Genomic DNA, 12,043 nt, shown 5'->3' with positions numbered 1-12,043 from the left:
AGCTGAGACCAGGCCGGAGTTGTTGTTGTTCTTGGCACCGCGGCTCAACAGCCGATAAAGGTGTACGATCCGGGGAACAGCCGCACAGCCGTCTATCGAAGCGGTTTCGTAACGAGTGTGTCTTAGACGAGGACTGCGAGAGGTATGTACATAGATAAAAAGAGAGACTAGTCCGGCGTGGGGGTCCCCTTAACTCCCTATCTACATCTCCACGGGGCACTACGGGGCTCAACTCCACCTACCATGGCGCGATTCTCCCCCAAGATCTACACTCTGCTCTGCGGGTGCTTTGCAGCGTGCGTCTAGCATCGTGGGCATGTTGGCTGACGCCTTAGACTTGGCTCCATCCTTTTCAGCTATGATCTCGGTGTCATTGCCAGCGTCCTCGAGGCGCCTGACTTCCTCCGTACTACGGGTTTGGAAGGGAAAGACAAACAGACGTTAAACTACATCGGCTTCATCACCAGTAGTATGCTTCTCGGCGCATTCGTGGGCTGTATTCCTGCCTCTCTCATCGCCGATGCCTTTTCTCGCCGCATTGCCAGTACGTTTACCTCAAGAGGTGGAAGCAGCGTAAAAAATCCCTGACAAAACATAGTTACCGTCGGTGCCGCCATTTTCCTCGTCGGTGGTATACTCCAGACGGCCGCAAACGGCAAAGGCATGATGATGGCGGGCAGGTTCTTTGCCGGTATCGCTATCGGCCAGCTGTCGCTCCTCGCGCCCCTGTACCAGTCGGAGATCTGTGAGTCGACCCTCTAGGTCTTTCATGGGATGATCATGTCTGATTTTTCAGCCCACCCTTCCATCCGCGGTCGTTTGACCACGCTCCAGCAGCTTTTCCTTGGCATCGGCGCGGTGTTGCCAGCTGGATCGGCTACGGTGTGACGAAGAACAACCTCGGTACGGCACTGCAATGGCGTCTTCCTCTGGGCTTCCAAATGGTACCCGCTGTACCGCTCCTTTTTGTGACCCTCGTGCTCCCAGAGAGCCCCAGGTGGCTCATGATCAAGGGACGCGAGGAAGAGAGCCTTACGGTGTTGGCTCAGCTTCACTCCAACGGTGATGTCCACGATCCGCTCGTTCTCGGCGAATTCCACGAGATGAGGGAAAAAGTCCGCGAGGAGGCTGCGACCACCTCGGGCTGGGGACAGATCTTCCGCAACGCCGACAACCTGCGCAAAGTCATGTTGGGCGTGATCCTGCAGTTCTCTGTGCAGATGACGGGTGTCTCGTTTATCCAGTACTACGCTCCTCGTGTCTACGCGGTGAGTCTTTCACGTTTTGCGCCCTCGGATCTAACAATCGCAGGCTGTCGGCTACTCTACTGAGACGACTCTGCTCCTCGGATCCCTCTCGGGTGTGCTCGGCATTCTGTCCCAGCTGTCGTGTGTCCTCTTCATTGACAAGACCGGTCGTCGCTGGCCACTCATTATCGGAAACTCTCTGTCCGGTTTCCTGTACATCTTCCTCATGTGGATTTCCTACAAGTTCAACAAGGACGAGGGTTCGGAGACGATGGTGAGTCTGCTTGGGGTGTACACTTCGCGATGGGTTTAGCACCATCAACTGACTCGTCACAGGCGCGCGCATTCGTGGCCGTAAACTGGCTGTGGAACATGATCTTCTCGGCGTGCATCGGTCCCATTTCGTGGGCTTACCCCGTCGAAATCATGAACACCGCGATCCGCGCCAAGGGCACGGCCCTCACCTCCATGGCTTGCTGGATTTCGAACTTTATGATCGGACAGGTCAGCCCCGACGCATTGTGAGTCCTCTGCAGTCCAGCCGTCTGCAACGAGCTGCGGCTAACCAGCACAGTGCCGCCGTGGGATGGAAGTACTACCTCCTCTTCGTCATTTGTGGCTTCACCAACGCGTTTGTCATGTGGGCCCTCTTCCCCGAGACCCGTGGCCGCACGCTGGAGGAGATGGACCACTACTTTGCCACGACGCATTGGTTCGTCCCCACGGCAAAGACCGACCACCTCGATGCTGCTGCTCGCGAGCGCGAGCTGATCAGTCGCGAGCTCCAGCTCGACACTCCAGTTGACGATGGCAAGGGCGACGTGGGAGGCGAGAAGGGTGTCGCAGTGGTGCGCGAATACGCTGAGAAGTAGTAGTTTCACCAGTAGTCAGTGTATAACGGGAATGTAACTGGACCTCGAATTGCTTCTGCAGTGTGGGTGGAGTGAGAATGATTTGACATTTACAAGAGCCTAGATACTATATAACTGGGTTTTCCTATTTGCACCTTTCCCGGTACTGGAATGAGATCAAACGATCTACTTGTTCGAGGCGACCGACTCGAGACCGTAGTCGGTGGCCTTCTCGTCGTAGTGGGCAGTAGCCTTCTCGTCGTACGGGCTCTGGGCGGTGGGGTGGGGGTGCGAAACGCTGACGCGGCTGTGGACACGAAGGACACCGTTCTCGACGTGGAGCGAGGGGCGGCGAGCGGCCTCGGCAGCCTTGTTGCCGAAGACAGTCGACTGGCGGCCGTCCTTGTTCCAGATGAAGACAGCCCAGAGGGCAATGTAGATGAAGCAGGGGACGACGAGGTAGAACGAGACACGGGTACCGAAGTGGTCGGCAATCGCACCCTGAATGGGAGGGAAGACGGCACCGCCAGACACACCCATGACGATGAGGGCCGAGCCGGCACGAGTGTTGCGGCCGAGACCAGACGTGCCGAGAACGAAGATGGTGGGGTACATGATCGACTCGAAGAACATGATGAGCATGATGCAAGCGACACCACCCATGCCGTGGAGAGTGCCGATGAGGATAGCAATGACGGTGCAGATGCAGGCGTAGGCAAAGAGGAGGACGGGGGCGGTGAAGACCGAGAGGAGCGCGACACCAACGAAACGGCCAACGGTGAAGAGGAGGAGGGCGTACGAGAGGAGCTGCGAGCCGCGAGTGTCCTCGATTCCTGCGTTCTCGTGGGTGTAGTTGAGGAAGAACGCGCCAATGGTGACCTGGGCGCCGACGTAGAGGAACTGCGCAACGAAACCGGTAGTGGCACGGATCTCCTTCCAGAGGGGCCTCTTGGGGGTGGTGTCCTCCATCTCCTCAAGCTCCACGGCAGCCTCGAGAGCTTCCTCGGAAACCTCGGGGAGCTTGGTGCAAACAAAGGCGACGGCAATAAGGGCACCCATGCAGGCGACGGCGAGGTAGACCCACTGGACGCTGGAGAGGTCGGTCGAGTTTTCGCTCGAGAAGAAGTACTTGGAGGCGATGAGGGGGCCGACGAACGAGGCGACACCGTTGAACGATTGCGAGAACTGAAGACGGAGAGAGGCGACCTCGAGAGGGGGCATGACCGAGACGTACGAGTTGGCGGCGACCTCAAGCGACGAGAGACCACAAGCAATGATGGCAGTGCAGACGACGAAGCCACCGAACACACCCTGCTTGTTGGTGGAAGTGGTCGAAGCCTTGGCAACGGGCCAGAAGAGAATAGCACCGATCGAGTAGAAGGTGAGACCCATCAGGATACACTTCTTGTAACCCCAGCGGCGGAGCACGAAACCAGCGACAGGCGAGAAGCAGAAGTAACCGATACCAAAGTAGGCGACCTGAAGACCAGTAGACTGGAGCTTGGTGATGCCGAGAACGTTTTCTGGTGGCGTTAGCAAAGGGGCAAGGACCAGTAGATGCTCGTCGACCATAAACATGGTCGATCGACATCTGCACTTTTTTTCACTACTCACGGAAGTGCTTGTTCAGCACATCGAGGAGGCCGTAGGCGAAGCCCCACAGGAAGAACAGCGACGTGACGAGGATGAAGGCCCAAACTGAAGGTGGTTAGCGAGAGAAAAAGAGGCGAAAAGGGACGCAGATGTAGATTGTGGCGATCACGTGCCACATCCGCGTCAACTATCAACTCACGGTACATCCGGGGGAACAGACCCGTCTTGAACGGGTTGCCCGTAACAGGAGCGACAGTACCGCCTGGCATGTTGGTTGGAGCGGTGGTTGGGAGGTGGTGTGGTGAAGAGAAGTGAAGTTGGCAGAAACGCGGATCGCGGCGGAGCTAGTTGGCTGAAACTTGAGTCTAGCCGGTTATGAGTGTCGACTTTCCAATGTCGAGTGCGTGTTGAAGGATGGCGTGCGCAATTTCGATTGCGTTGGGAGCGGCTCTGGAGCTGATTGGTTGAGAGTGAGGGGAAATCCGGGGTGTGGTGGTGGAGTTGCTTTGAGTTGAGCTTGGGGATGAGGCAAGTCGATCAACCCCGCGCTGGCCTTTATACAACCCTTGTTGGAGCTCGGGTACCCCGTGAGGGGTGGAGTTGGGGCTCATGCCTAGTGTGGAGATGGTCATCGGACCGAAGGTCGCCGCGCTCCCTGCTCTGTGCCGCCGGGAACATGGCAACCAACGGGCACATGACTGTGCGGCTATCGACGGCCAGTTGCTCTGGACGTAAGGGACAGGGCCAGGAACAGTCCGAGCCGCCCCATTCTGGCCCCCCGTCTCATACCTCAGCGGACACATTTGGGAGCCCACATCGAGTATGATGTGTGCCAATGTCGATGCCAAGCTGCCTAGCCCGCGGCCAGCCAGCTCTATGTGGCGCGAACGCTGCGGCCACTCCGACCACCTTGAACGTACTCCAGCACAGCCACTGGTGACTCGCAGGAGTGAACAGCTTGACGTTCGTTCGTGGTCGTCTGTACCAAGCCCGTGTACCCCCGATGCTCATTGCTAGGGTCTGCCTGAGCTAAGTGCTCTACCCTTGCCCACATGTTCCCCCATGTGCCCCGACTACAGTGTCACCCCCCACTGATGAAACCTGTGGAGGCCCAACGTCGGGGCCGGAGGCCCGGTTGGCCTCGCCTCTCGACGAATCATCTTGGGATGTCGGGACGCGACACCTCATAATTGGACCTCGTGCCTCGCCTAACTCGCCCACCGAGATCGAAAGTAGTGCGTGGAGTGTTGCGATTCGAAAACATCGTCGTGCAAGTACGCAGAAATTGCAAATATTGTGTATTTATGTGTCGGATGATTCCTAAGGCACGGCGCGTGCTTGTGCCTACCCTTTGTCGACTACGCGAGGCCCTGCGGATTGACGGTTATGAAAGGCAAGTCTGGACAGCTGCACACTCGATGCCGCACAGTCCGGCGGCAAGTGGGGAACGAAGATCACTCCGGGTCCCTTGCGACGTACTCTTTGTCTCACCCACTTGCCTCTGTGATAGGTTGACAGGACACCGACTTGCTATTGTTACCGCGACGGTCCCCCCCAGTGGCGTCACCTCGCCTCCCGAAAGGCCAAGGCCAGATCCAGATGGGGGTCAGACGACCGCTGGCCGTGGCACATGTCCGCCAGAAAGCCGTGAACGGAGCGGCTTGTGCGGCTTGTGCGGCTGTAGACGCTGGGTTCCTGCGGCAACTGTCTCAAGCAACACGTTCATCTCAGAGGCCTCGGTTTCCTGGACGCGTCTGATTGGCTCGAGATGGCACGCGCGTTGCTATGGGGAGTTGGATGCCTGCCACAATGTGCCAACTCCGGCCGTCTCTTCCAAATCGAAGGAACGCCAGCTCCCAGAATGGACTTGCTGTGCAATGCTGGTTGGCGGTAAGCGAGCAGTTAATGGCGTGGGTGGATTTCCATCGGCTTTAACGCGTGCAACCCCGGAGATGGCGACGTCTTGGCGACTTGGGGTTGTGGCCATTTGGCATTCGATCCACAACACATACCTCCTCTTTGGTATTCGCGGGGGCATTCGATCGAGTCTCGCAGGTCAGCCGATGACGCGCAACAGATCCCCATCACGGCAATGGAACCATGTTCTCTTCTTCGCGTTCTTCATACCAGCACATGTTTCCCCTCGACTGCACTTCGATGATTGTACCCCGCCCCGTTGAGGTTGGCACTCGAAATCGCGCACTCGCTTTCCACGATGTCGAGGAGAGCCACTCTGGAGCTAAGCGCCCGTCGAGCTTACCCTCGTCGTCTCCAGACTGGGCCCCGTGAGTTGCACCTGTGCACTACACCCTGCGGCGCCTCACACCCTGCCGTGTGATCGAAAGTGATCAGGCAACACCCTACCCCCAGGTTGCTGTGCAGAGTGGCTGTTAGGGTGTCGCTCAGACTTCTGTGCTTGCTCCTCCATGTGTCACCGGGGGCCCAAATCCGAATCTCCACCCTGTTGTCAGTCACGTGACTGATCGCTGTATGTGAAGGCCCTTCTGCGACCCACCCAGAGGCCAGAGGCCAAAGGCCGAAGGTCAACGTCTGGCCTGGCATGCACGAACCACGCCGTACAGTCTGGGTCATCCCTGGATGCCAGTCTGATGGCGTGGCCGGGGCCTTGCTGTGTGAGAAGAAGGGTGTCGTGAAAGGTTGTCGTGGCTGGCGAGTCGAGAGGCCGCATTGTAATGGTGACGAGGGCAAATGAGCCTAGCGAACAATCATCTCGAGGATGAGCTGTTTCAGGGATCCGAGGTTCAACGCTCTGGCGTTGGGATCCGTTGCCATGCAGGACGCGTGGGCTGGAGCTGCTGGAGGAAGCTCAGTAGTGAGCAGATGGTTCTCAGAAGCAAGTTGGAGTGTTCTCAAGGTCTTCCCCCAGCCCGACGGTCGCTGCGTTGCGCATACGCGTCATTTCGTTCGCACTGATACAGCTGGCGCCGCTGAACTCGGAATGATCGACAGACGTGTGTGCTGGCCGTGCTGGACGCAGATCTGTGTGTGTGTGGCAGTGCCTTTTCGGGGGGATTTATTGCATTAATTTCCCAGAAGAACCCAGTCCAATCTTGGGTACGTGTACACCCATGTGCGAAATCTAGCGGAATCTATGCCTATGTGCATGTCTCTGTGCAACTATAAACGTACAACTAACGTCTCACTCTAGCCTAAAGGCCCCACTGTTCTCATCTACGCTCCGCTCTCTAGTGGCCGTGGGCGGCGGCCTCGAGGTCCTCCGGGCGCTGGGTGTCTTGGCGGTTGCCGTCTGCGAGCGACCCAGGTGCGTTCCACTTTTCCTTCTCCTCAAGGGGGGTAACGCTCGCCTCGGGAATCTCGGAAGGAAGGACGGCGTTGAGGAAGGCACCGACAAGAGCGGCGATGAGGTACGACTCCTCGACAATCAACTCGACGGCCTGGATGAGGCCCGAGAGACCCTTGTTGGTGCCCTCGTAGGTGAAGATGAACGAGAACCAGTTGGGGACACAGAGAGAGGACATGCCCAGAGCGACGGCGGCGGTCGCGACAAAGCGGTCACGGCGAGTCCACTTGCAGTAGGCAAGAACACGGATACCCGAGACGGTGACTGAGCCAAAGAGGAAAGTGGTGAAGCCGCCAATGACCGAGGGTGGGCAAGCAGCAAAAATGGCGCCAAACTTGCCGACAACGCCCATGATGAGGAGGATGAACGCGCACATGTAGCCGGACTGGAGCGAGGCGTTACGAGTGAGGGCGATAACAGCCGAGTTTTGGGCAAACGTCGTGAGAGGGGGGACAGTCATGAGACCAGCGAGTGTAGCGGAGATTGCTGTGTCTGTCAGCATCTGGCCAACAGTGGAAGCAGCGCAAGAGTCCACAGAGGGAGTAAAGGGAGGTCAAGAGGCGACAATGTCACACTTCACCGCTTTCTTACTCCTCTGCTAACCCCGTTTAACACTTACCATCTGTCAACATTCCTCCCTGCACACGAGTCATGAACCTTTCGTCGGTGATGTCAACGCGAGAAGCATCGGCAGAGGCAGTAATGTTGCCGATTGACTCCGCGATGATGACACACCAAGACGCCAGCATGGGAAGCACGAGCTGACCACGGAGGCTGAGCTTGAAGGTGTGAACGAACAGGAAAGTGCCACCGGGCGCGTTCTTGATGGTCTGGCTGTCAAAGTATCCCGTGGCAGCGGCGATGATCATGCCCGTCACGAGTCCAAGGAAGACTGAAGCAGACTTCATAAAGGCCGAGCCGAAAACCTCGCAAAGGATGATGACCGAAAAGCATGAGAAGCCGAGACCCAGGAACTTGGCCGAGCCCCAGTACTCCTCGTGGCGACCGGCAGTGCACTTGACAGTGTGGTCGGTCGCGCATGCGGCCGAACCGCCAGCCCAGTTGGTAACACCCGAGGTGACGAGGGCGGCGCCGATGAACATGAGCATGGTACCTGTCACCAGAGGCGGGAAGATCTTGCGGATCAGGCGAGGAGGGATAAAGGCCATGCCAATGGCGAGGATACCGGTGAGTGCGCTGGTGCCGAGGATCGCGCCAAACTCGTCGGGGCATGGCAGTTTGACTCCCGAGCTGTCAGTGGGACATGTGCCGTTCTCGTAGGACTGCTGAAGATACTTGAGAGCGACGTTGGCGAACGCAAACGAGGTACCGGTGACGCTGATGAGACCAGTGCCGAAGTAGTACTTGGTGCCCCTGATCTTCATACGAGTGATCTGGAAGACCGTTCCCACAGCGCACCAGATCAGACATGCCGAGACGAGATAGCTTTGCACTTCAGTGCCGAGGTTGGCGCCTGCGACACCGCCGAGGAGTAGAGGGGGCACCACAAGACCGCCGACCATGGCAAGAGAGTGCTGAATACCGAGAATGAGGACAAGGAGGTAGGGGAGGCGGTCATGGATACCGTAAAATGGCAACTCTCGGCGAGTGAAGCCGGGGATGTTGGGGATGAAGAGCGAGAGGTAGTCCTACAGCATGTCAGCCGTGTTGACCGCCACTTTGCCCAAACGCGGTCACGTGATGTGTGGAGCGCCTTGTCTCGCGGTCCAGACTCAATACTCACATAGTCGCCCAGCCAGGCGTCTTTGCTGCCAAAGGATTTGATGAACTTGCCGGCGTTGAAGCGCTCCCTTGGCATGTGGCCCAGGCTGGAGGTCTCGCCCATGGTGGTGTTGTCAAGGGGCTGGACGGTGACAGAGGTAAGGTCGTCGGTGGGGTCGACCATCTTGGAAGGTGAACCCTTGTAGGCTGATGATTCTGCTTCCATTGATGGTGCGGGGGGGGGCGTGAAGGATGTGGTAGAGAGGCAAGGAGGTGTGAAGAGTGTGGGAAGACACCTACACCTCGCTGTTGAATGGCGTATTATATCTATGCCCCGGTGGACGTCGATCCCGGAGGTGCGCGATCCGTGATGCGATGGATTGACCGGTCAAGATAGGTAATCGGGAGTTGTACCAAACCAGAAGTCACCACATGAACTTCATATCCCGACGTAATCTGCGGCTCGGCGGCTTGGCGACATTGCCGCGAGAACTCTTCCGCGAGAACTCTTCAGCCCCGGTACACCTCGTGAGCGAACCGGGGGGCGCGAGGCAGCCCCGTGGGCTGAGATACACCCCACATGCCAACTGACTCGGCGGACAAATCAGTGTCCACCCCTCCGACAGTACCGTATTTCCCTGTTTGCTCTTGGCGGTGGTTGGGACGCGGAGCACATGCATTCTCCGTAGACAACAGTAGTTACGCGTGATAAGCGTGCCAACCAGGAGGTGACCGGGGTAATGGCTTCCAAGAGTCCTGTGGGTAGCCATGGCCGTGTTCCTTTGCCTCACAGGACAGCCCTGCTATTGGCTGACGAGATGCTGACGTGACATCAGATACGACACTTCTGCGCAGTAAGACGGCATATCTTTGAGTTTGATACCGGGCCCAGAATTCTTAGTATGTGGGCTCTAGCTCTCTAGTCAAGTGAGGAGGTTGGGCCCCCGGGGCCCAATGGAATGCCTATCAATTTCCGTCAATGAAGCTCCACCGGCCAAAGTCCCAACGAATGCTTTTTCCCACTGTGTCAGAACGACTCGCTCACGGAGGTTTAAGCGCTCCAAACGAAACGCTACAAATCAAGTGGCTCCAAAACCAAGCCGTTGTAATCGCGAAGCATGGCCTGTGACCCAATGGCGAGGTGCTGGTTGTAGCGACCTGCTGGTACTTCCGTTGCGCACGGCGGAGGCGGAGCTGTCCACCGATGTCTGTGCGCGGCACGATACCGGCGATGGATATGAAGAGGAAACTCTTACTGGTGCGTCAAGCGACCTCCGGCATGATTGCAAGGGATTGGATCGTTGCGGAGAAGAGAAGATCCTCGGAGAAGAGCAGCTGCCATCGCAAAGAACAATGTGGGTCCTGGTCATCCACCAAATACCATTCGGCCAGTTGAACCTTTCTATACATCTCGCTGTCCTCTACCCTACTATAGCACCACTTTTGTCTAGTCATACAACGCGTACACGCTGCACTCGGCAATACGTGTCCTCGCGGGCACTGTCATGGCGATGAACCAGTAGTCCCCAAAGTCAATCTCCTTACTGGGCATGATAACCTTCATGCCCTGCTGGGTCTCGTCGCCGTTCAGCATCCGACCGGTGCGGAGCTCGCCCGTCTCGTCGTCGACGACCACCTTCTCGTCACACGTCAGGATGCCGGTGTAAGTTGCGTCCTTGTTCGTCGACTTGAACGTAACCTGGAATCCGGCGCCGATGAAGAGGAACTTGTTCGATTCGGCGGCCTGGATGATGATGCCGTACGCCTCGGCGGGGTGGCCGAACACCATTGCGCGCTCGACAAGCAGCTCCCACTCGCCAAACACGAGCGTGCGGGCTGGTGACGGGTCGGTGCTGCCCTTCTCGAAGGCATCAAAGTGGAACCCGGAGATCTGGCGTCCCTCAATGCGCGCCTGCAAGATGTGCGGCGCGGCCTGCTTGAGCAGCGCGTAGTGCTCGGTGTACGGCGAGTCCTCGGGCTCGGCGCAGTCGATGGCGAACGGCGTCGCGCCCAGCGCGCCGTATTTGCCGATCGCAGACCACACGCGGATGGCGCCAAACGTGTCGCGGCGCTGCTCGGGAACGAACAGCGGCTGGGCGCGATGTGTGTACAGTGCCAGGGTGGTATCGTAGCCGTCCATGTAGATGTCGGGGGCGAGGAAGTCGAGCGCTGGCGCAAACTCCATCCAGATGTCCATCACAGTCTCGACGGGGCCGCCTGATGGGTAGGCGCCGGGGAAGATGCCGCCAAAGCCCACAACGGTCGCGCCCTCCACGGCAGCGCCGTCGGGGATGTTGCGGAGCCACGCGTTGGTGTAGTGTGGAATGGGGTACACCGCCTTGCCCGCGGCAGCGACGGCGTTGACATACTTGGAGTAGTGGTAGGCCTGGAACAACTCGTCGGTCGACTTGCTCGAGCCGAACGCCTCCTCCCAGGTCGCCGAGGCCTTGATAGAGCCCGAGGCCTGCTGCTTGGTAAACGTCGAGCGGATCGTCTCGTTGAAGCTGTCCCATCGCGTCGCAAAGACCTCCACCAGGTCGGCGGGGACGGCGGCCTCGAAGAGGCCATCGGCGATGGCGCTGCGGTCGCGCGAGTCGCCGAGAAGACCAGTCTCGTTCTCGACCTGCACCATGATGACCGTGCCGTGCGCGCCGTCCACTTCGCGCACGTGCTCCATCAGGCGCTTGAACGCCTTGGCGTCGGCGTCGCGACCAGTGTGCTTGGGGTCGCACACTGAGAGATAGTTGGCCGTCGTCACCTTTCCGTCTGCGTTCTTGACCTTTTGGCGCGGGAAGCGCTTCGAGTCGGTCTTGACCCAACCGGGGGCGTACTCGGACGAACCTGCATAACGTCAGCCACTGTTCGTCTCAACGAGATCGATGATAGACGCCATCCACCACGCCAGATACCAGCACCACGCCCACATCAAACCTCACCATTCTTAAACGACGCAAACCACAGCAACACCAGTCGGATGCCGTGCGCGCGGGCATCGACGATAACCTGGTCGAGCTCTGAGAAATCAAACTGGCCCTCGACAGGCTCGATCTGGTCCCAGTGCACGCCGCCGAGGAGCGTGTTGACGCTCTCGCGCTGCATCTTGGGCCAGACGTCGCGCATAAACTCGGCCGAGCTCATGGACGAGTTGTTCAGCTCGCCAGAGCGCATGAGGAAGGGCTTGCCATCAACGACGAGCTGGTGCACGCCCGGGCGGAGCTGCTCGAGGTGCGGGTGTGAGGGCGCGGTAGCGGCGACGGTCATGGTGTTGGAGATGGCAGTGGTGAGTCTGTTGGTGTGGGGAGTGGATG

The 12,043-nt window shown here is 58.4% G+C and overlaps 5 protein-coding genes across 5 annotated transcripts; 1 reads left to right on the top strand and 4 right to left on the bottom strand.

Annotated features, from left to right (window-relative positions):
* Positions 1 to 243: 243 nt before the first annotated feature.
* EHS24_009186 (uncharacterized protein) lies at positions 244 to 2,119 on the top strand (the record flags this gene model as incomplete). The annotated part of the gene is made up of 7 exons (XM_028624479.1): positions 244 to 296; positions 336 to 544; positions 599 to 745; positions 835 to 1,268; positions 1,312 to 1,521; positions 1,584 to 1,768; positions 1,822 to 2,119. The coding sequence occupies 7 exons, from the start codon at positions 244 to 246 to the stop codon at positions 2,117 to 2,119; spliced, it is 1,536 nt and encodes a 511-aa protein (XP_028475551.1).
* Positions 2,120 to 2,284: 165 nt separating this feature from the next.
* On the bottom strand, positions 2,285 to 3,960 carry EHS24_009185 (uncharacterized protein; the record flags this gene model as incomplete). Its single annotated transcript, XM_028624478.1, has 3 exons — positions 2,285 to 3,621; positions 3,713 to 3,796; positions 3,891 to 3,960. 3 exons carry the CDS (start codon positions 3,958 to 3,960, stop codon positions 2,285 to 2,287), a joined length of 1,491 nt encoding a protein of 496 aa, XP_028475550.1.
* A 96-nt stretch (positions 3,961 to 4,056) lies between these two features.
* On the bottom strand, positions 4,057 to 4,302 carry EHS24_009184 (uncharacterized protein; the record flags this gene model as incomplete). Its single annotated transcript, XM_028624477.1, has 1 exon — positions 4,057 to 4,302. The coding sequence occupies one exon, from the start codon at positions 4,300 to 4,302 to the stop codon at positions 4,057 to 4,059; it is 246 nt and encodes an 81-aa protein (XP_028475549.1).
* A 2,595-nt stretch (positions 4,303 to 6,897) lies between these two features.
* On the bottom strand, positions 6,898 to 8,961 carry EHS24_009183 (uncharacterized protein; the record flags this gene model as incomplete). The annotated part of the gene is made up of 3 exons (XM_028624476.1): positions 6,898 to 7,499; positions 7,633 to 8,662; positions 8,758 to 8,961. 3 exons carry the CDS (start codon positions 8,959 to 8,961, stop codon positions 6,898 to 6,900), a joined length of 1,836 nt encoding a protein of 611 aa, XP_028475548.1.
* A 1,221-nt stretch (positions 8,962 to 10,182) lies between these two features.
* EHS24_009182 (uncharacterized protein) lies at positions 10,183 to 11,996 on the bottom strand (the record flags this gene model as incomplete). Its single annotated transcript, XM_028624475.1, has 2 exons — positions 10,183 to 11,576; positions 11,672 to 11,996. 2 exons carry the CDS (start codon positions 11,994 to 11,996, stop codon positions 10,183 to 10,185), a joined length of 1,719 nt encoding a protein of 572 aa, XP_028475547.1.
* Positions 11,997 to 12,043: the final 47 nt, after the last annotated feature.

The sequence above is a fragment of the Apiotrichum porosum genome, assembly GCF_003942205.1.
Source record: "Apiotrichum porosum strain DSM 27194 chromosome Unknown scaffold_8, whole genome shotgun sequence".
NCBI lineage: Eukaryota > Fungi > Basidiomycota > Tremellomycetes > Trichosporonales > Trichosporonaceae > Apiotrichum > Apiotrichum porosum.
This window is presented reverse-complemented; position numbering and strand designations above follow the sequence as displayed.